The 23,955-nt window shown below is 39.2% G+C and overlaps 1 protein-coding gene across 11 annotated transcripts in view; it reads right to left on the bottom strand.

Annotated features, from left to right (window-relative positions):
• LOC134347065 (nuclear factor 1 B-type-like) overlaps window positions 1-23,955 on the bottom strand; it is a 314,847-nt gene that overhangs the window by 24,619 nt on the left and 266,273 nt on the right. For 9 of the 11 annotated variants that reach the window (XM_063049136.1, XM_063049132.1, XM_063049139.1 and 6 more), the window contains one exon: window positions 17,186-17,274. The exons of the other annotated variants lie outside the window; for them this stretch is intronic. In XM_063049136.1, the coding sequence (XP_062905206.1) occupies window positions 17,186-17,274 (89 nt within the window). The remainder of the gene's footprint in view (window positions 1-17,185; window positions 17,275-23,955) is intronic. 11 annotated transcript variants of the gene reach the window in all.

The following is a 23,955-nucleotide window of genomic DNA, read 5'->3' as shown; positions in this document are numbered from 1 at the left end:
TTCAGAAGAATATAGCAACAGAGAAAACAGCATAATTTCATAACAACAATGTTCCTCAGTACTTACAGAACTTAATCATGATTGTTGACTTGTCAGTGTAACTCTACAATTTCCTTAATCCAGCCACTGCATACTATAAATCTATCCCACCACTTCACTAAAAAATTGTATCTAAAGGCAATGCTTCTGGTACTCATTGGAAACAACTGTACTATTGTTATATACATTGTTGAGCCACTTCAGTAACCAGAAGTAGCTACCTAATTATTCTGCTGCGTTCTGCAGAGATGTTACTTTTTATAAAATAACCTGAATGGAAAATTGTGTGGAGAGAAAAACAAACTCCGGCGTGGAGCTTAGTGACTAGGAAGCAAGCTAATTGTCCCAGAAGAGAACAAGATCATACTTATGATGAACAACAAGCAGTTCAGCAGCAGAGAAATTAGCACCCAAGATCAATTCATGTAATAGTAACAAAAGACTTTACTGTCACATCCTTGGACAACACTAAAAGGTGTAGTATTTAATATTCATTATGAGCGATATTTCTTATTTGCCAGTCACTATTCACTCCCATGACTCTCTCTACCAGCTTCCTACAGACTTGGGCAATTTACAGTAGCCATTAACATATCAACCTGCAAATCTCTAGGATGTGGGAGGAAGCAGGAGCATCCAGAGAATCCTAAGTAGTCACCAAAAGAACATGCCAACTCCACATGGACAGCACAGGTCAGAATTAAAGTTGGGATGTCTGGAGCTGTGACAAAGTAGCACCAACTGCTGCATTACTTGTGTGTGACCTTATATACAAGCACTGGTAACTTCTTTTAAATGCAAAAGTAGAAATATTTCCTTCAAAATAAAGGAATTATAAAACAGGCTTCATTCCACTTTATAATGATGCCCGCCGTTTGCCAAGATTTACTTCTAATTGATAATTAAGGCTGTGTTCACGGATCTGAGCAGATGGTATAATTACAATCTGAATGTGAATTGAATAATCAACATGTTCTTCTTGAAGTGTAAAGTAGGCCTGTATAATATTACCTTTCTTTATGAGATGACTATAATCAAGAGAATAAAAAGAAACAACACATTATTTTGCAGAAAGTCTGGCTTTCCCTTTTTAAACATCAATCAATTAAAACAGTTATGCTGAAAGCTCTCAAGAATATCAGTTTACAAATTTACGTGAATAAGTATTAAAAATCACAATGAATTAATGGATTAAATTGCTTCCAAGTGGACATCATGTAAGTTTGGAAAAGAATTTAAAAATAATAGTCTGCTGAGTCTGATGGATAAGCAAAGTATGCATGTTTTTCTCACCCAAAAGTATCTCTTGCCATACCCTTTATTACAGTAATCTGAGAAAAATTATCAGCCAAACATGTTTCCATTAATGTTAATGACTTGAGGAGAAACATGATAGTTAGCTGGCCAGACAAGGTAATTGAGCTGTGGAACTGCAATGGGACAATGTTGGACATGTTCTTGAGCAGAAGGGTCAGCCACCTCCATTTGAAGTAATGTACTGTAGCTGTATTTCTGAAGGAACCTCTTCTCCAGTCATTTAGCAGCATGTTGTCCCACTGCAGAACTATGGACATCATAATCTTTACAGGGAAATCTGGCCATAGTGATTGTTTGTAGCTAAGCCAACATTATATAGCCCTGGTGCTTGTGTGATTAGTATTGGTGTGTGAACTTGACAGAAACATATAAAACTCTGGTTATATTGCAGTTCAGGAAGTACATAAGAAATTGGAGGAAGGATTGACCATTAATCTGTGTATCTACTCTGTCATTCAGTAAGATCATGATAGTTCAGGGGCTGAAATACTTAATAGGATCTGGGTATTTTTAGCAAGCCTCACATTTATTACTCATTTCAAAGAATATCATCCATTTTTATGGGCATTAATATGCAGATAACCAATGGTGTTGGACCATGTACAGGCAGAAGGGATTAGCAATTCAGTATCATTAGCTTATTTAGTTCAGCACAATATTGTGGGCAGAAGGGTATGTTCCTGTGTTATGTTCTAATTCGTAGCTGTACTCTCTCACAGAGCTATACACTTGAGCATAACCCTGGGGCAATCCAGCACTCTGCTAATGCAGACCTTATGAAATCCAGTAGCTCAGTACCACCGGCTTAAACTGCTCCAGTCCTTCTGCTGAAAGTATTCCCACAATGTTTCCAAGGAAGGAGTTTCCTTCTTCTAAGTGGTCCAGTTTCATACAATTCATTGAGGTAGATTTTATTGTTAACCATCAGTTTGGAGTCGTGAATTAACTTCCTATTTAGAAGCCAAGTGATTGTCTACAATTGTTGAGATTTCTATAAGAGGTACACAGGTGATTCAGGACAAACAATGAAAATCTACTCTTTGGATAAGTAAATCAGCAAAAGCTGATGAAAATCAACAATAAGGAGGTATTAAACAAGAGTGAGAATGAAAGTTATAAGAAATACAAAGTAACTTGTAGGTTGTTTCAAAAGACTGCAATAAGAAAGAGATAGTGATTTAGTCTCTTGCAGTCTGCCTTGCTTGACAGACTATATTGTGGACATCCGATTGAAAAATGTGTGGATGTATTGAAAGACATATTTTCGAACCTCCTAACATTCAGGATTGGGCTGGAAGATGGCAAATGTTGCATTCCTGTTCAAGAAAAGATGGGGAAAAGGAAACAGAGAACTCCAGATCAAGTTATGTCATTTTGATCATTGGGAAAAGATACAGATGTTTTTTTTGCGCATTCACTTTCAGAGTCTGACTGTTGATGATAAGGTCAGTATTGATTACCCATCCATAAGTTCCCTTGATGATCCACACCACAGTAAGCTGTTTACTTGAAGCATCTGATGAATATTTTATTTAATTTTATTTTAGCAAAACAGCGCAGAGAAGGCCCTTCTGGCCCTTAGGGCCACACCGCCTCTGCAACCCCCTACAAACCTGATTAACCCTAACCTAACCATGGGAAGTTTACAATGACAATTAACCCGTACGACTGTGGGAGCACCTGGGGAAAACCCACGCATTCCACCGGAATGACGCACAAAGACTCCTTGCAGAACTGTGGCAGAATTGAACTCTGATCTTTGGAACGGCTTGAGCTGCAATAGTGTTGCTCTGAGTGCTACACTACCATGGCAACCTGCAGAGCTGTTGGGTTAGCAGTTCCAGGAATTAGCCCAGTAAAAATGAAGGCCTTTGAAAACATTTCCAAGTTGGGTTGGTGTAGAGCCTGGAGGGGAACCAGAAGGTGGTGGTGTTCTATGTTTGAACTTGGTGCTCACCAACCTAGTCTCATTTGCCTGCATTTAACCCATATGCTTCTAAAGAACCAATCTATCCAGATCCAATGTGGAATAATTTGTTCCGGTAGATCCCAATAGTTGGAGTGCAGTCAGGAAATGTTTCTGAACAGTTTTGAACATCTGTACTGGCACATGTAGATACAGGAATCGTAAGCTTGACAGCACTTATACACTTATGCTTGGACCTGCTTGGAATCTGATAGCATTCTCCCACAAATTGGGGCCATGAAGGGAGTCTTAGATTTTCAGGATTGTGGCAATCAGTGGATAAAGTGAGCCTGCAGTTTCAAGAGTGTATATCGTATGGAGTTTTTAATTTGAAGATACATGCTTATGTGGTTGGTCCCTAATATAAATATTTGGTTAAAGAACAGAAGATGGAGATAAGGGCTAATTCAGTGGTTCTCAGATAACTAGGGTATTACTGAAAGGCAAGAGAGGAAGCAGGACAGAGGCTTCTATTCTTTACCATTTATGTTATTAAGTGGTGGCTAGGTTGGTGGCTGATGCAATATAATTTGGGATAGCTGTGTCTCTCTGGAGGGAAAGCAGTAATAAGTAGCACTTAAAGAGATAGTAGTTTTCTTGTACAGGTAAACTTAACATACATCTCACACAACAACTGGAAAGGCAAATGATATTTCTTTGAAACATTTTAAAAGATACAAGTCTTCTTATGCACACTTAGCAGGCACTTAATCACCTTCAGTGCCTCCCCTAACAGCCTGAATAATCTAGAGAACATGCTATTAAGTACCTGTCTAGATCAATCTGATACAGCAATTCATCATGCTACCACGTCATTACCTTTAGCTTTAATTACACTGTTACATGCTATGATAAAATAAATTAAAATACAATAAGTTGCAATTAATTCAAGAAGTACTCATGGAATAAAAGACAAAACAATCAAAAAGGAATGATGTTTTTCACTCATCACCCTTTAGACTCTGTTGCAGGCAATGGCAATGGAAAAACTTATGCCTCACATATGAAGTTTACCAGCTTCCAGGCTATATTCAACTTACAGTGTCAATGTATAGGTACAGTACATTAGTATGCTGCCAGAAGTAAACACAAACATTGAAGTCTCTAAGATAGTCTACAAAGCAAGTTAATTTGCTGAATAGTTTCTTCTTGACCCCTCCAGTTTAATATAATAAAATTGACATGCACCTTCTTGGTGTGTTTCCATTTACTCCTGATGTGTCACATGTAATAATGCCGTCTGAATACTGGAAGGTGGAGAATGATCTTTTGGGCTTGTGCTGTGGATATTTTGTTTGGCAACTGCTCTATCCTATCACTGATTTTGGATGGTTTCAACTGGCCAAAGCTGAATCAACTGAAGAAGTTCAACTAGCCTTTCAAGCACGTTGTTTTGAAAAGTAATTCACTTTGATGTTGCTGCTTTATCTAATGAGCAGGGTTAAAGCAACATCAGTTATCAATCCCAGGAGCACAGTTCGTTAAGTAAACCTGGATTTTCTGTTCTCCCTATTTTCTATAAAGAACCTTTGAAACTGTTATACATTGGTATTGGTTCTGGTTTAGTGTTGTCACAAGTACTGTGATGCAATGAAAAGGTTTTGTTTTCCATGCCTCTCAGACAAATCATTCCATACATAATTATGAAAACAGAATGCAGAACATAGTATTACAGTTTCAGACAAATACTGTGCAGTTAGACAAATGATGTGCTATGGTCACATTGAGGTAGATTGGGACATCAGGAATTCATCATTTCATGGATGAGAGGTCCACTCAAGATACTGATTAACAGCAGAATAGAAGCCGCACTTGAGTCTGATGGTACCTATTCTCAAGCTTTCTTCCTGACAGGTGGAAGGGGAAGAGAGAATGACTGGAGTGGGAGGGGTCCTTGATTATGTTGACTGCTTTCCTGATGATGTGTAGACAGGTCCATGCAGGCTAGTTTGAATGATGGACTGGCTTGTTCACATAACTCTCTGTAATTGGGCAGAGCAGTTGCCATACCAATTTTTGATGCCCTCAGATGAGATGTTTTTCATGCTCCACCTATCTATGGCAAGTTTTTTTTTGTTTTTGGTCTTGTATTATTTTCAATTTCATGAGTTTTTTTTGCTCTAAGCAAATGAAAGGAATTGTAAGAAAGAATGCTACAAAAATAATCTTTATACCCTTTTACCTTCAAGAAAATATTCCTGAGAAACAAAAACATATGCAATATACACTGATTCGAGATGGTGAAAATAATTTTTTCTTCAATTAAGGCCAATAAGTCTCATCTTTATCTAGAGTCTGAAATGCACATTAGAGGAACCAAACAGTTGTACATGTTAAGTTTCATTTTGGAACACATATTCCTTGCTAATGGCTAAGTCTGCTAAAATCATGTAGCTTTGAACAGAGAAGTACAGGAACAAAAACTGGACAACCATTCAGAATTGGCCATGGAACAAGGAAACCCAGGACCTGGAAGCAACAAGACTGACAGCTGGAGTGTCCTTTCAGGATAAAATGTGAGGAATTCGAAATTGAAAGGTGGAAAATTTGGTCTCTACTGCCAGCTTGAACACAACCAGAATTAATTATTTTTGGCAGCTACACTTGAAACTCCCTCTGTAGCCCCAACCAATAAAGCAACTGGGATGCTCGCCACAGCCACATATACAAAACAGTGATGGTCGTTCTGCTGCAGGACATTTGCTGGTTGACCATGATGCGGTGACAGACCCCTCTGAATAACCCTATGGGGCACCGTGGTAGCAGAGCAGTCAGCGAGATGTTATTACAGTTGGAGTTTGGAGTTCAATTCCGGTGTCCTCTATAAGGACTCTGTACATCCTTCCCATGGAATGTTCATGTTTTCCCTGGATGCTCCAGTTTCCTCCCAAAGTACAAAAACATACTGGGTAAGTTAATTGGTCATTTTAAGTTATCCCACGACTAGACTAGCTTTAAATCAGAGTCGTCAGGGGTTGCTGGGTGGTGCGGTTCAAAGGGCCAGAAGGCCTATGCCCACTGTATTGCTAAAGAAAATAAATAAAAGGCAGAAAAGTAATCTCAAAATCTCCACTCAGATCTACAGTATTTGGTCAGTAATAGTTCAACATTATACTTTTTTAAAATATGAGGCAAATTTCCAAATACAAATCCCAGATGTTCCCCTGAAAAGAGTATCACCTGGACACCTCTACCTGTATTCTGCATCAAACAAGATAATTTACTGGTGCAATTTACTTCAGATTGGTTGCTTGAAGGAATATGACTACAGTGTGTTATTTCTGGTTTCTATTATGTTGTACTGCAGAAATTAAACTCAGTGGAGGTAAACCTTTCAAAATATTGCTGGCAAAATGCATGACTAACAGCCACTAAATATACGACTATACTTCATCTTCTAGGAATGTAGGTCATATATCACTGTTACATATACATTAATTCATCTTTCAGCACAAGGGCAGTATCTCCACATATTCTCTGTTAGGGCTACCATGGACAAAGCAATGAATTGGACTCAGCAAATTTTGCATACTCCCTCTTCTACAATGCTAAATCAGCAATATGTTTCACACTTATAACAGCCAAGCAACTCATTAACTACTTATGCAACTGATGAAAATGGTATAATTACAGGTGCAACATGAGGAGGCAGTTTCTTCTGCTTTCACTAATGAAAATATGTACCGGAAAATCATGAGCACCTATCGTTTAGAATGGTGAATGGAGTATTATATGTTCAAAAAATCTGCAGATGCAGAAATTGATTCTCAACATAAGATAGTCAGCAAAGATATTCCTGGTGCTAGCCAAGGCCAGAGGTTTCCATCAGGATGTCCATGAAAACCTGCCAAGACCTTTGCTTTAATCCTGGAAGTAATAGCATTCTCTTAACAAAAGAGATGCTCAGGGCAATGAAAAGACCATGGTACCATGAAGTAAAATTTCGGTGTTGTCCCATTCCATATTTACTGGTGCACCACCATAAAACTTCCATAAATTTGGCATTCGTTTTTCACTCAGAAGTAATATATTTTTGATGTCAAATATTATGAAACAGAACTTGGCTGATCACCAACAGAATCACATTTCATGTTGACCTCTTTTCATTATAACTTGGATGAGGTGGAGATGCAACAGAATATAATGAACTTGGATGAGGTGGTAGAGAAATGCCAGTTGCAGAAGTAGAATAACGAATAAAAAGGATAGGGTTGAAAGTAGGAGGGAATAAATGGAAAAGAGACCAATTGGACAAAGCAAACAAAGGTGTGACATCAGGACAAGTAATGTCAAAAAGTATCTGTCCTGAGGAAGTTTAAAAAGATATCAAAGAAATAATATCGACAGCTTCATCCAAAACAGCTGGGATATTGGATAAGATCTGAAAATGTTCCCTTTAGTATTGAGTCCAGATAGCTGAAAAATGGTGAATGAATAGATCAAAATTAAAGGTAACCAAAAGTCTTGGGTCAGACTTCAGGACTGTTCAGCAAATCTGTGAATTGCCTCCCAGGTGTGCAGACACCATCATAAGCAGTGATTACTGGATAATGAAATGAAAGGGGTATAAGTAAATGCTTAAATTATAGAAGGTACATTTGGGATACAGTAGGATAATAGGAGGTGCTAAGATTGCCATTGTAAGGGGATGAAATGTTCTGATGAAATATCGTTGACCTGAAAATGAACTCTGCTTCCCTCAGCAGAGTTGCTGCCTGACCTACTTTATGTATTTTCGGTTTTAATCTCTTTTTCCCAGCCTTTTTTGTTTCCTTTGGAGGAAATGTTGGGAGTGACTAAGAGATTGAAGTAGGGTGTTGCTGAGGGCAAGCACATTTTGCAACATTTTTATTGGACAGTCTGCAGATTCATTTGCATTTCTGTTTGTAAAAGTAAATAAATTCAGTTAATCTTTTAGTCCTCTGGTAGTTCTTGAACTGCACACTCACATGTGACATTCCTGATGTATCCATTTTGGATACCCTTTATTCTGGTGTACCATCTCTTTCTGTGTGCTGAGTATCATCCGGAGATACATGTCCCATACAGCAAATACTGCTTCATAGAAATCAGCCCATAACTCAGATATATATTCATTATTTACCTTATGTCCTTAACCACCATCTCCTTGTGTATACTACCGATCTAAGTGAACTTTTTTTCTGCACACTCGCAGCCCCATTTCATTATCTCCTTTCTCCCAGTACTTATTCAACTCCACTTAATTCCACCTTGACAATCCTCTATTGCTTGGTGGTAGGGGCACTCTCATAGTCCCTGAAGCAATCTCTCTGGTTCTTCGAACTTCTTACTATTCTGCATTCTCTTTCCTCCCCCACATGAACATTTACCTTAGACTCCTAATTCATTATGCTCCTTCTCCTCTGCCTCCTTATACAGGTCATATCGCCTCTCTGCTCTCAGTCCTGATGCAGCTTTACAACCCACAATTCTTGTCTTTCCACAGATGCTGCTCCACCCACTGAGTTCCTTCAGCAGACTGTTTGTTGGAAACTGTTTTATATTTACAAATCTGTCTCAAGGAAATCTCTTTAGAGGTGGTCCTGATAAGCAGAGAATGATGCACTGGATGTGGAGGCTGATGGGGTGGTAGCCGAGGACAAATGGGTCTCCCTTATGGCACTTACCCCTGCAAGCAGCAGAACTGCTACACCTGCCCATCATCTCCTCCTTCACTTCTATTCAGAGCCCTAAACAGGCTTCCAGGTGGGGCAACTCTTTACCTATATATCTGTTGTGGTCACTTACGGTATCTGGTGCTCTCCATGCAGCCTCCTCTACATTGGTGAGTCTTAATGTAGATTGAGGACCACTTTGTCGAGCACCTCTGCTCCATCTGCAAAAAGCATGATTTCCCAGTGACCAACTATTTAAATTCATATCCCCATTCCCGATCTGACATGTTGGTCTATGACTTCCACTTCTGCCATAATGAGGCCACTCTCAGGTTGGAGGAGCAACACCCCATATTTCATCTAGCTAGCCTCTAACCTAATGGCAGGGACATTGATTTCACCACCTTCTGGCAATTTTTTCCCCTCTCCCTTCCCTCTTTTTCTATTCCCCACTTCTTCTCCTCATCTGCCTGCCACCTCTCCCAGGTTCCTCTCTTCCTTCCCTTTGTCCCATGGTCCACTCTCCTGTCCTATCAGATTCCTTCTCCACTTCTTTACCTTTTCCACCAATCACTTTCCAACTTCTTACTTCACAACCTCTCCACTCCCCCACCTTCTTATTTTGGCATCTTCCCCCTTTGATAGTGATTATATTTCATTACGAGTTTGAGGAGTCTTGGTATGTCACCAAAGACACTTCCAATTTTTAAAGATATACAACAGAGAACATTCTAGCTGGTTGTATCTATGTCTGGTATGGACGGGCCACTGCACAGGATCAAAATAAAAACTGCAGAAAGTTGTAAACTCAGCCAGCTCCATCATGGGCACTAGCCTTCCTAGCATCAAGGACATCTTCCAAAGGTGATGTCTCAAGAAGGTGACAGCCATCATTAAGAAGATTCATCACCCAGGAAATGCCCTCTTCTCATCTCTACCAACATGGAGGAGGTACAGGAGTCTGAAGGCACACATATGAAGTGTCAGGAACAGCTTCCTCCCTGCTGCCATCTGATTTCTGAATGGACAATGAATACATGAAGTACCTCACTATTTCATTTTCCTTCTCTTTTTGTACCAATTATTCATTTTTTTTTAAATACTGTACATACTTCTTATTGTAATTTATAGATTTTCATGATTATGTATTGCAATGTACTGGACTGCCGCAAAGCAACAGCAAATGCCAATGATATTAAACCAGATTCTGATACTGACAAAGTCAACATCATTATGCTTTTTTGAAGAACTAACAGTAGAACTGAGGGAAACATGTCAAGCTCAGTCATGGAAACCACGGAGGCAGGAATCCTTATTTAAGCAAGAAAGTGTGAACATAGCCTCTGCAGATCAGGTATGATGGATAAGAGGAAGTTGGAATCAAGCGGTAGCTGTGAGTATTAATGGGAATGAGTTTGATAATGGCCACCAACCAACCTCTGGCATGGAAGTGAGGAGCCAGATGTGCATATAGGAATGTGAAGTTAGGATGAAACATGCAAAGAAAAGCGCAGACATGTTCCAAGGTGTAAGAACAAGAAACCTTATCTATACAGTCACCAATGTGCTTTGAGTGAGATAGTAGGGAGGATACCCATGTAGAACTAGAACAATGACTTTCCACATATGCCATGTAAAGGTGACCACAACTGGGATGTATAAAGGTTCCCATAACTACATCTTTTATATGGAGAATATGAGTGAAGTCAAAGGATGTGAGATGCAAGAGAGCGGTGGTGAAGGGTTCTGATTTTTCCTCTAGTTAAGGCAGAAGTGAAGGATCATCAAGATGTGCAAGTCACTTCCTAAGGCCACTCTAAATATTTATTTTCAGTCTTGTATCACATAGCAAAAGCTGTCTGTGGATATTTAAGGGATATATAGTAAACAAAGTCTTTATCAGATTGGAAAATGCAATAGATCTCATGTAATCCTGAATATAATTTTAGTTACTAGGGTAAAAAGATGAGTAGCTTTAAAAAATGAAACTTTAGAGCCTACTATTGCAAATTAATGAACAGTATTCTTTATTGAAGTCAATAATATAAATTGCCAATAGTTGAGGTCCCAACATTGGTCCTTATAGCTCCTATATGTTGCATCTTAGTAATTTGGAATGATCCCATTATCTCAACTCACTTTTTTCTGTCACTTGATAAGTTGTCCTTTACTGAATTTTATCTTGTGGTACTTTAATGAATGGATTTTCATGACATCCACTGTTTCTCCATTATTCCCCTTGCACATTACATCCTCAAATACTCTAACAGGTATGTCAAACATAAATTCCATTTCATAAAGCCACGCTGAGTCAGCCGAACTGCATTATAATTTTTTAAGTGCTCATCCTTAATAATGAACTCCAGCACTTTTCCAATGATAGATGTAAAGCGATCAATGCTTTTTCTTTCTTTTTTCTTGAATAGGGATATTACATTTGCAGGTTTCCAGTCCACTGGGATCTTTCTAGTGTCTTGGAGATTCTGCAGATCTTTGATTTATGCATCCACTGTCTCTGCAGTTATTTAATTTAGAACCTTCGTGTACAGGTCCCTAGCTCCAGTGGATCTTACAGATTTTGGACCCAGTGGTTTCCATTATACTTTCTCCTCTGAAGATAAAGATTGTTTGAGGTTCCTCCTTTTATTTGCCCCTTTATTCCTGCTATTTTTGGTGTCTTCCATATTGAAGCCAGATGCAAAATATTTATTCAGTGCTTTCACTCTTTCCTTATTTGTCAGTATCTATTCATCAAAAGGACTAAGCTCACGGTGCTACTCTTCTTCCTTTCTCTTATTTAGTTCTTTTTAAATATTTCTTGTTGATTTACTTGTAGATTCTGTTTTCAGCACGGGATAGGCCTTTGCAGCCCTTTTAGCCACGCCATCCAGCATCCCCCGATTTATTCCCAGCCTAATCACAGGACAATATACAATAGCCAATTAACCTATCAACCAGTCCATCTTTGGAATGAGGGAGGAAACCGGAGCACCTGGAGGAAACCCACGCAGTTACAGGGACTGGTAGCAGCGGGAATTAAACCCTGGTCACTGGTACTGTGAAGCTTTGTGGTAACCACAACCCTACTGTGCTACCCCATCTGTAATTTATCAGTATATCTAGTCTTACATCTTTCTCATTTACACCAATCCGGCTTACCCTGTTTAAATCTTGCTACTTTAACAATGAACCACAAGGTAAATTACATAACACAGTGTTCCTTCCCTGATGGGACAGCTTACAGGAGGGCAGTTCATCACAATCTTGTTCGCCCAAACCTCCGAACAGTAACTATAAAGACAATAACCAGAAATCAGCAATTCTGAGAAGTGTCTTTGACCAGCAGGTTGAGACTGTTCACATCGCCCAAAAGAGGTTGTGTCCAAAGCATTAACGTGTTACAGTTTATCTAAGTACATTTACAGTATCTTGCTGATTTGATTCACACTAATTTAAATAAGGTATTGAAATTGCATCCAGAAGTGGTATAATGTAACACATTTTCTGCTCTTGACTTTATGTGTTCGTATTCTGGGATGTGGCAATGTGGTGATGGACAGAGCTTACTGTTCAAATCCAATGCACAAGGCAAGAGTGGTGAGTTGCCATTTACAATCAGTATAGTTGCTTTGGAGTAAGTACTCCTACAAGGCCACTGAGCAGAGGAACAATGCTGGTTTTCAATTCAGAAAGGTTCTTCACCTGGAGTGGAATGTGCAGGTGTTGGTTTCTCTATATCCATGTTTTTCATTGCACCAAAAATCATCATCTGGTCCAGTCTTCTGATCCCTGCTATATTAACTTTCTATATGTTGGTTTCCATGCTGGTTTCAATCATGGATGCAGTTAATTTGTAAACAGCTCCATAGGAAACTCTTTAACCTCTCATGCCATCTAATAATTGCATAACTACATTGCATTCTCCATTTCTGAAGGAAATTATACACCTTGCTTGCACTGTTAGAAGCCGTGACTATTGTTTGATGTATGTAACTGGTTGCTTGGCTAGTTTAGCAACATTCCTTCAAATATTTTCCAACAAACCTTTCAATCATCACACCCTAGAGCGTCTAAATGTTCAGAAATAAAACAATACAAAAGGCAGAACAGGCAATTTCCACCTATGGTACCTTTCCTCTACTAATGCTGACACCACCAATTTCACATGACCGTCACAACTGCTTAGATATAGAGACACTTATGAGGCTGGTACAAACTTTCAGAGGGCTCAGGCGACAACAGTTTGTTTGGAAAAATACTGCCTTTCTTTTAAATATTTTTGAAGCTTTATGATGAAGCATTGTGATCACTGGGGTGTAGTCAGAAGGAATTAATAGTGTCTTTACTTAGAAGTATTAGTCAGCAACATTCAATGAGCATTCTCTTAAGTTATATAATCAGAAACTTGAGCGTAACTTATTTACTCAGGAATGAATTCAGATATGGGGAGAATTTTGCGTCACAACAAAAAAAAAGGCTGAAAGGCCTGCAGCACTTCTTGAGAAACTTGACAACTTTTATCGGTTCCCCAGCAGAAAGAAAAGCAAAACATATCATTTCGCTTTTATTAAAGGTGTAAAATGTCACTTACGGGACAGCCAGGAACTTAACCACTTGGCTAATTTTAAAATCCTCAACATTGGAATCATTCATGATATTGATCAAAGCAACATAGAAAAAAATTTGACAAAAGAGGGACCAAATACCAAAATAAGCTAATTTATCAAAGATGTTAGAACAGAACCACATAATCCACTGTAAAGCCCCCTCTGTTTATAATTCAAAGGTGATGTTAACAGAGCATAAAGCACTAATTTCTGAACTTAAAATAAAATGTTCACTCCTCAGTGGTTTCATGATCTTGACAGCAGCTAAAGTATCTGTTGTAAATGAATATTTCCTTTCTACTGACTCTCAAATTTAAGTTAATTATTTATGCATGTAGGGGTTTCTTAAGTGTCCATTTTGTTTCAATATTATTTCTGTACAGTATTTGGTTTATAAAAGGAAACTGAAGATTATGTTAATAAACTTTTGTGATACTTTGTATTACTCATTTTCCTTGTTATATTCTTCATTGAATTCTCAGCAAATTGTTTAAGAAAAGAGTGCTCTGTGGCAGGGGCAATGTGCAAATTCCAGATGGGACAGCTCTAATTTATTTTCCCTAAAGACTATATTTGCAGCATTTTCAAGGTGGCAGTTTCTACAACATTAGCATGGAGGGAGATCTGTATTGAAATTGTTGCACTGCTAGATTCTGCCATCGATAGTTTCTTCTATAATCCCTTTCCAAATCAAAGCTAGTAACCAGTCCTCACACTGTGTCAGGTTATGTTGGTGTTGTATTTTGAATGATGTTACATGCTCCTCCTTTCCCCTACACAGCCTCTGCCAAAGTCATCTGACAGGAAACTAAAGATTAAGTTTGTCCTACCGAAGAGAACAAAGAGCCCACAGAGCAGTGAACCAGTTTACTGCAGAGTGCAAACTTTCTAATCCACTCCAAACCTTGGGATTTTCTGGAAAATGCTAATGCAAAGTTGTTTCAAATGCTTTAGTATTTTGTCTATGGATCATCTTTCGACACTTTAGCATTTACACTCACCATTTCCATAAAGGTTAACTTGAAGTACCAAACATAATCATGTGGAAAATAGACGTTATTGATTGCTATAGTCTATTGTTCCCCTTTTTTAAGTCCCTGTAGTTCAAGTTCAATCTGGAATTACATCATGTCTCGTTTCCCTTGGTTACGAGACAGCTTGCGACGTGACCATGATTAGAGTGAAACAAATAATCATCTTCATGTATCAACTCCTCAACTACTCAAATACAAACTTCTTTTCCACAAGGACACCTGAAGTACGAACTCCAGCCAATTTATGGATTATAGTTTAAATTAGATTATCTAATGGCTTCTTAATGGATTATTAATCCACATGCATTCATATGCATATCTAGCTTTCTTGGATCAAAAGTTCCTGAGAGGAGTAACTACAAAATTATATTTAGATCTATGAAAATTTAATGGATTCTGCTGCATTAATCATATAGCATATTTTCTAAGTACAGTGAGGCTTCTTGGCTGTAAGTTTATTTTTTGTTAAAGCAATCAATCTGTTTTTCCTCTTGCAAAGAATTAACATGTTTTTCTTGTTGCACTATCTATCAAATTAAAAGTTTCTGAAAATGTTCGACAAATCTAAATTACAGCACTGGCGAAAATAAGATCAGGTGTAATAGATCATTTAGTCTGCATTTTTCTCCCAAAAACTTTGATTTAAGAACACAAATCAATCTTTTGAGCCTTTCACATACAATTATCAAGTTAAACATCCTCTTCCAGGGTATAGACTGAAACAGCTGCTTCACTGTAAGTTTAATGCAAGTTACTGCAGTAACATAAACTTATGGCAGGAAGTGTTGACCCATGTATTTGCTAGGATAGTCAAACAGAAAGGTTTAGTTTTTTTTTCAAGAAGAGGAAAAGAAATGAGGGTATTGATGCTACAAGCAAAAGGATTAACCTTTTGAGTACTGATTTTCATTCTTATTTTTTATCATTTGACTATTATTCCCATCACCCAATATCTATAAAACCATCAGTTACTTGAAATTCAGAAATCTTTAAAGCTAACAACAATGCAAGAAAGGCTAAGAAACTTCCTACAATACAACAATTAAATGACGGATTGGGCACACTGCCAAATCATACGTTTTTCTATGAATTAGAAGAAACTTAAATCTGATCTAGAATACACAAATACTCCTAACAAAGTCCCACACGTATGGCTTACTTTAAACAACACTGCCCTATTACATAACTCACTGAACCATGCTGTAATGCACAGTTCTTAAAGACAGTCATTACACCTGCAAACAGAAACAAACAAATCTAGTGCACAGTGGTAAATGACCTCATCAGGGTAGTTGGAATTTGCCTTTAAAATTCCTAAATATATTACTGTCATTGTAAAACATTGTACATACATTTGCACTCAATAAATAAAATAAGCAATATTTGCCCTGTGATTAATCTAAGCAATACATAATCAAAGAAGGCTGTTCTAAATTTTCAAAAAGCTGAATTTTTAATTGTACTTTAAGTATTAATTTGAAAAAACATGATTCTTAGTAAAAGAGAAAAATGTGAGAGCCAATAGTGTGGTGCACAATGTTATGTCACTGTACATATTTTCAAACGTGTCCCTAATTTACTGGCAGGGGTCTAACTTTTCACACGCTTAACAAAAAGTAATAACTTCTCTTCAAAAAAAATCAGAATTATAACTTTTAAAACTGCAGTATCCCTCTTTGCTGCCCTGCATCTGTTCAATTTCAACATCATTAAATGTCATCTTTGCTGTATGATGACTTAATTTTGTTTTCGTGAAGTTGCAGTAAGTATATGGTTTTGCACAATTATTAAGTGCCTCTATATTTGGAAATAGCCCCACTTGTTTCACTGTTTCAAACATACAGTTATCAGTGTTTGTCTTGAGTCAATATTCCATAAATTTATAATGTCTCATCTTTTGCTCCTTCCTATAAAATTCACTATGTCACCTGGGTCATAAACTGACCTTGACTGAGCTCAATGCATGGTTTGCTCCACGAAAGATTTCTCTACTTTTGGCTAAGTGCCAGGATATACATGGCCTTATTTGCCTATCCTCTCTATCTGGAAACCCTAAGTCTTTGCTGCCCTCATTGTTCCTGAGATAAGAGGCTCAGGCAGATGGGTCTGGAACCTATGAGTCACAAATCTGAAGATTCAAATATTCGTGCACCATTGTACTGTGCTACTTCACTGCAGATTAAACTAATTATTACCCAAAAAGTTATTTTTTATAACAAAGAAATTATAAATGAAAAAGAAATAAACAGTATCCTAAGTACCAAACATTAAGGGGTTAAAATTTCTTCTGTGAAAAGCTTCCTTTAACAGAACTCCAGCCTTCTTACAGTACTCTGAACAGATGTTTTACATTTAATTCTCTGAAGAGGATGGCAGCCATGTTTATATGGAGCAGTGTGGGAAAGTACAAGTACTTTAACATTTCCAAATCCACTGTACTCAAAGTACGAGAAAATACTGAGGTGGGAACTGATTCTTTTGATTTATACCAAATAGTAACAGTCCTGATGCTGGACAACAAGAAGAGATAATGCAGCTTCATTTTTGATATGCATGTGTAGATTTTAGAAATATTTAAAATATTACCTTTGCCAAGCAATTCCCAATGTATCGTCACTGGCACTGGGGTATAAATGCCTGCCGTTTTGATTCATGGTCCAGTCACAAATCCTCAGCTGTCAATTGAAACCTATCAGTGAGATTGGGTGTCGAGCAGAACTAGACTCCAAGAATACATGCAAAAAATTCACTTCCATTAAGAAAGGCATTAGTCTGATTAAGATGCAACACAGATTTCAATCAAGAAATATTAGAAAGTCAGCCATATTGGTTCAACATTCCAGACAGACAGATAGAGTAAAAGTTAACAAGAGAAACTGTTCACTTTGTTTGCTTAGGGAACCATTTATGTAGCTGGAACTGGCAATTCCTTTCTTCCAGTCCAGAAACCCTTTGTGTAAAGCTATAAAGCATTAATGCAGGAACCTACACTGATCTTGGATGGTTCTACATTAAATCCCTCCAGGAGTTTTATTCAGTAGCAAAATTTAGAATCAGTAATGTTCTTTGTCTGTCTTTTTCTTTATAGTGACACCCAGATTTAGGTTCAATTTCAGTGATAGTCCTCTGTAGTTCTCTATAAGACATCATGGGGTAGATCTGCCCCATTTATCAAAAACAGAATCCTAAAACAGTATATAGAACCCTAATAAACAGTGGAAAGTGAAATATACATACACAGAAAAAAATCTGACACAATATAAATTGTGAAGCTTAGAAGAGAAAGAAGAATATAGCTGACAAGGTGCTTACATTTGCATTTACATATATAAAATTTAACCTTACATGCAAATCACACATTTAAATTACTTTACTACAAAAAATACAGATAAAAAGTTCTTCTTAACTTCATAGGATCAAAACATAGTTATGCCTGGTATAGTGCATTTATTATTAAAATAATCAATACTATTGAAATAACACCAATCACTAAGAGGGTAAAATTAGTAGATTATGAATGATGTTCTTTGAATCTTCCTGTAAGGTATATCTGACTTCTTAAACAATTTTCTAGACTTTAGCTGAGTTTTGATTTTAATTATATGCAGACAAGTTTCCTAAGAGGCTCTTTATCTCTATTTCCATCAATTAACTGGTTCTTTCCCAATCTTTACTCAGTGATGTGATCCATTTAGAATTCATGTGGTAGAATCCAAGATATTTAAGACTAAGTGGGAGCAAAAGGATTATTTTACTGTGAGATTCTGATGTACTTAATAATGCCAGGAAGACAAAATAATTCCTGACAAAGTGCATATTCCCATTTCAAAAGAAGTTCATGTTTTGGAGGGTCAAACAGAATTAATGGCTCAGTCAAAAAGAAGCTTCCACTGATTTTGTATCACTTTGAGTAGATTACATGCATAGAATTGTTCTGACAAAGAAGCCATTAGACCCATCAAATTTATACTGGATCTACTGCGGTCAATGCCATTTGGTCACCTTCTGGCCTGTTTATTTTTACCTTTGCATGTTTAACATTTCCCTGTTGAAAGCCATAGCTGAATCTGTATCCACTGCAATTTCAAATAGAACCCCCCAGAAAATGGCCAGTCCTCCTATATGCTCCAACTTTTTGAACCTGGATGTATCCCTTTTAGATATTTGCAGTTAAGCACAGCCAATCTTGCCAATGCATCCACCTTAACAATTGTCATCACACTCGTTATCTTCCCTTTTTACTCAGAGTTGGATAGCATACTTTTCTTTGATAAAAGTAAATACAGTGCATTCATTGGACCAAATCATGGTGGAATTGACCTGCAGCTCAAGCTGCTCAGCTGTGGCAAATGCCTGCATACAGCTACCTGGCTGGTGCAGTAAGGCCTCAGAAGCAGCTTGTGTCTGAGGGTCTGCCCCAACAATGCCCTGGCAATCTTTGACAGGAGCAATGCCATGGATGGCGTCTCACTTTCTGTCAAAATTGAGAGGCATTTTAAACAATTTTAAGAAGACTCTAATCTTTAGGGATTTGCACCATATGAAAATTTTATATTCATTATAATAATTATAAAAACTATTTAAACATTTTAAAATATAATGCTTTAAATACAAGGAAGTTATCAAAGGTGAGAAAATTTAAAAAAAATGTTACTCTGCTATTTAACAAGGGTGGGAGGCAGCAGAAAGGAAACTATAGACCTGTTAGCCTGACATCAGTGGTTGGGAAGTTGTTGGCATTGATTATTAGGGATGAGATTACGGAGTACCTGGAGGCACATGACAAGATAGGCCAAAGCCAACATGGTTTCCTGAAAGGAAAGTCCTGCCTGACTAACGTACTGCAATTTTTTTGAGGAAATTACAAGCAGGGTAGACAAAGGAGGTGCAGTAGATGTGCTGTACTTGGATTTTCAGAAGGCTTTGACAAGGTGCCACACATCAAGCTGCTTAGCAAGATAAGAGCCCATGGAATTACGGGGAGTTACTAGCATGGGTGGAGCATTAGCTGATTGGTAGAAAACAGAGAGTGGTAATAAAGGGATTCTATTGTGGCTGGCTGCCAGTTACAGGTGGAGTTCCATAGGGGTCAGTATTGGGACTGCTGCTTTTTATGATGTACATCACTGATTTGGACTATGGTATTAATGGATTTGTGGCTAAATTTGCCAATGATACAAAGATAGGTGGAGAGGTTGGTAGTATTGAGGAAACAGAGAGCCTGCAGAGAGACTTAGATAGTTTAGAGGAATGGGCAAAGTAGTGGCAAATGAAATACAATGTTGGAAAGTGTATGGTCATGCACTTTGGTGGAAGAAATAAATGGGCAGACTATTATTTAGATGGAGAGAGAATTCAAAATGCAGAGATACAAAGGGACTTGGGAGTCTTTGTGCAGGATACCCTAAAGGGTAACCTCCAGTTTGAATCAGTGGTGAAGAAGGTGAATGCAATGTTGGCATTCATTTCTAGAGGTACAGAGCAGGGATGTGATGTTAAGACTCTATAAGGTACTCGTGAGACCACACTTGGAGTATTGTGTGCAGTTTTGGGCTCCTTATTTTAGAAAGGATATACTGACATTGGAGAGCGTTCAGAGAAGATTCACGAGAATGATTCAAGGAATGAAAGGGTTACTGTATGAGGAACGCCTGGCAGCTCTTGTTCAGGAAAATGAGGGGGGAATCTCACAGAAACATTCTGAATGTTAAAAGGTCTGAACAGATTAGATATGGCAAAGTTGTTTCCCATGGTAGGGGGTCCAGGACAAGAGGGCGTGACTTCAGGATTGAAGGACGTCCATTTAGAACAGAGATGTGGAGGAATTACTTTAGTCAGAGGTTGGTAAATCTGTGGAATTTGTTGCCACGAGCGGCTGTGGAGGCCAAGTCATTGGGTGCATTTAAGGCAGAGATAGATAGGTTCTTGATTAGCCAGGGCATCAAAGGGTATGGGGAGAAGGCAGGGGAGTGGGGACGACTGGAAGAATTGGATCAGCCCATGATTGAATGGCGGAGCAGACTTGATGGGCCGAATGACCTACTTCTGCTCCTATATCTTATGGTCTTAAGTAAAAAAATAAATTTTCCATGACATCTCCAGGCCAGAAACACATTCAAATCAAAAGGGACTCTGATCCGGCACTGTGTTTGAATGTGACACTGGGGCGATCCAGTATGATCAAGTTTCACTACTGAATACTTCATGAAGTTCAAGAACACCCATACAAAGTTAATAGATACTTCACTCTGAACGGCTACACACAGGTAATCGCCTGCCAGGCCCACTGTTTCCATGCATAAATTAACATTTTGACCACTAATTTGCTCTGTCCTCCAACTTGTCACTCATTTTATACACCTGTTCATGTTCTCTTTATGCCGTTTTTACTCTTTGCTTGTTTCACCTTTAGCCATTTTTTCTCTCCTGCTGCATCCACTTCCTCTTCGTTGTTCTCTTTATATCTTTCGTCACGCAGAGTTCTGGCTTTGGAAACTCTAGATGCTAGCTAGACTACTGTTTCTTCAATGGCTGCCCATTGCTTTCTTGCTGTTTTACTGATCAGTCATCGATTCCTATTGGTTACAGGAGCTTCACACACAGCAGATCAGGTGGCATCTCACTAGCACTTACAGAGAGTACTGAGTACATGGAACACCCTGCCATGGGTGGAGGTGGGGGCAGAAACACCTATCTACATTTTCATATTGGTCAATTATATATATCATAAGCAGTTGAGGTCCCAGTACGGATTCCTGTGGAACACCGTCAGTCACAGACCTCCAGTCAGAAAAAGCCCCAGTGATGAATATCCTCTGTTTTCTATAGGCAAACGAATCCTGAATCCATCAGCCATGGATCCCATGCATCTTTATCTTCTGGATAAGCATTCCATGGGGAACCTTGTCAAGCACCCTTACTAAAATCCACGTTGGGCAACATCTATTGATGTACCTTCATCAATCATCTTCATTATCTTCTCAAAAAACTTAAACAAGTTAGCCAGGTATCACCTGACCCACATATAGCCATGCTGACTGTCCCTAACTGTCCCATATCTTCCAAATGTTCAATAATCCTATCACTTAAGAATCCTCTCCAGTAACATCCCTCCCATTGATATGAGGCTTACTATTCTATAGATTCTTTTTTCTGGCAAAGGGATACTTTATAAGTGGGAGGCTTTCAAAAATGAAATATTGTAGGCACAGAGTTTGCATGTTCCTGTTAGAAGAAAAGACCAGGCTAGCAAGTTTAGGAAACCATGGCTTTCGATGTATATTGAGGCCCTGGCTAAGAAGACGGACTAGGTGCAAAGCAAGGAACAAATAAGGTACTTGAGGAGTATAAGAAATGCAAGAGAACACTTAAGAGAGAATCAGGAGGGCTAAAAGAAGGCATGAGGTTGCTCTGGCAGACAAGGTGAAGGAGAATCTACCTAATATTTCGATATATTAACAGCAGAAGGGTAGGAAGGGACAAAATTGGTTCACTTGAAGATCCACGTGGTCAACTATTCATAGATCTGAAAGAGATGGTGACACAAGCAGACACTTTCCAGTCTCCACCCAGCTAACAGGAGTGACCTGCCAGTTGTTTCCACTTCATCATCTGCAGCTCTCATCCTTGTACACTCATACAAACCTCGTTGCCTTGTCGTGTTAAGTATCTGTTCCCTCTTATTTGTTGTCTTGCTATTTTGCAGTTTATTATTAAAATGATTGCTCACCACTAAATTGTCTCCACCGCTCTATGTTTTGATCCAGCCTCCTCTACATCTCCTGACAGGATGAGTGAACTAGCAATTGACACAATGGAGCATGCTCACCTAAAGGAAGTCGTCCGCTGACACGAGCACATGATCCAGAAGCAGCAGGAAACTAAGGACCATCTGCTCGCCATGCTCTTCCAACTCTCTGTCTCAATACAGGAACCCTGCGCCAGTTAACCTCCTCCCTCTGAGCCCTGGATTCTGGCGCTCAAACGAAGGAGCGGAGGATCCCCAATGCAATGTCGCAACTTCCTGTCCCAGTGCATCCTACACTTCAAGCTCCAGTAATCTCTGTATTTCATGGACTAAGGCAAGATTGCCCTTGTCATCACTCTCTTGACTAGGCAAGTGCTGACCTGAGCTGTCACTGACTAGGGCAATAAAACCACCATCTGCAATAAACAAGAGGAATTCAGCACTGAGATGTGCTGAGCTTTCAACCATCCAGAAAGTGGGAGGTCAGCAGTGGATTGGATACTTCGCCTGCGTCAGGTTTACACTCAGTGCAGTGGAATTCAGGATCCTTGTGCTAGCGTGCAGCTAGAATGTGCAAGCACTGCTGGCCCACTACTACCGTCCCAGCCTCTCGGAGTGCCTGAAAGACAAGCTGTTGACCCGGGAGATCCCACCAACCTCAAAAACCTCATCACTCTGACCCTCAGTATTGACAAGTGTCTTATGAAACAACCCTCCAGATCACCATAGAGAACCCCAGAACCATTTACGACTGCAGGACCCACATCAGCTATGCCTCCAGAACCCATGCAATTAGGAAGAACTCTCTTAGCAAGAGTGTGAGTGTCGGCGAAGAAACAACTTGTGCATATACTGTGGAGTAGCTGATCACCCATGCATCAAATGCCCACTGCATCTGGGAAAATGACACAACCAGACAGAGTCAAGGGGCCTTCTAGCTCGTAAACACCCCCCGGCCTCTCCTCCACACGCTGAAGGCTTTACATGCAGAGGAGTCTGGGGGACTTCCAGCAGCCAGGCAACTTTCTGGACGAGACTCTGTGTGTGTACATCCTGAACTTCCTACCGAGCCTATCTTGGACCACTTCTGCATCATGACTATTAACAGATGTCCCTTGGGGTCTGGGATGGTCAGAGCTTGCACATGGCTTGTGCAGGTGAGCATCAGAGAGCACCACAAGCCCATCAAATTACTCCTCATTGACTCACCCATAATGGGTTACCCCAGTTCTTCACTCACGATCCTCCCTTTGCCTGGTCACCTGACTCCCTGCTGAGTTGAGCACCCACCTGCCTGCAATCTCAGTTGATGTCACCCTGTAAATCCGTGAAGATGGAGGAAACCCTCAGCCTCATCAAACTCCCACAGGAATTCCACCTCCCAGGCACCACCCCTCCCCAAATTCTTCGGTCCTCTCTCTCCCCTCCTGAACCCCAAGCCATGAATAACTACATTGCTGAAGCGCTACAGCATGCCTTCATTCGACCGTCCCAGTTCCAGCCAGTGCAGGATGCTTCGTCGTCAAGAAGAAAGTTGAGGGTCTTCATCCCTGCATTGACTACCTTAATGGACAGCGCAATCCTAACATTCTGTAGGGTCCAGATCTTC

This window comes from Mobula hypostoma, chromosome 5, assembly GCF_963921235.1.
Source record: "Mobula hypostoma chromosome 5, sMobHyp1.1, whole genome shotgun sequence".
NCBI lineage: Eukaryota > Metazoa > Chordata > Chondrichthyes > Myliobatiformes > Myliobatidae > Mobula > Mobula hypostoma.
The sequence above is the reverse complement of the archived record's forward strand: the minus strand, read 5'-3'. Positions and strand labels throughout refer to the sequence as shown.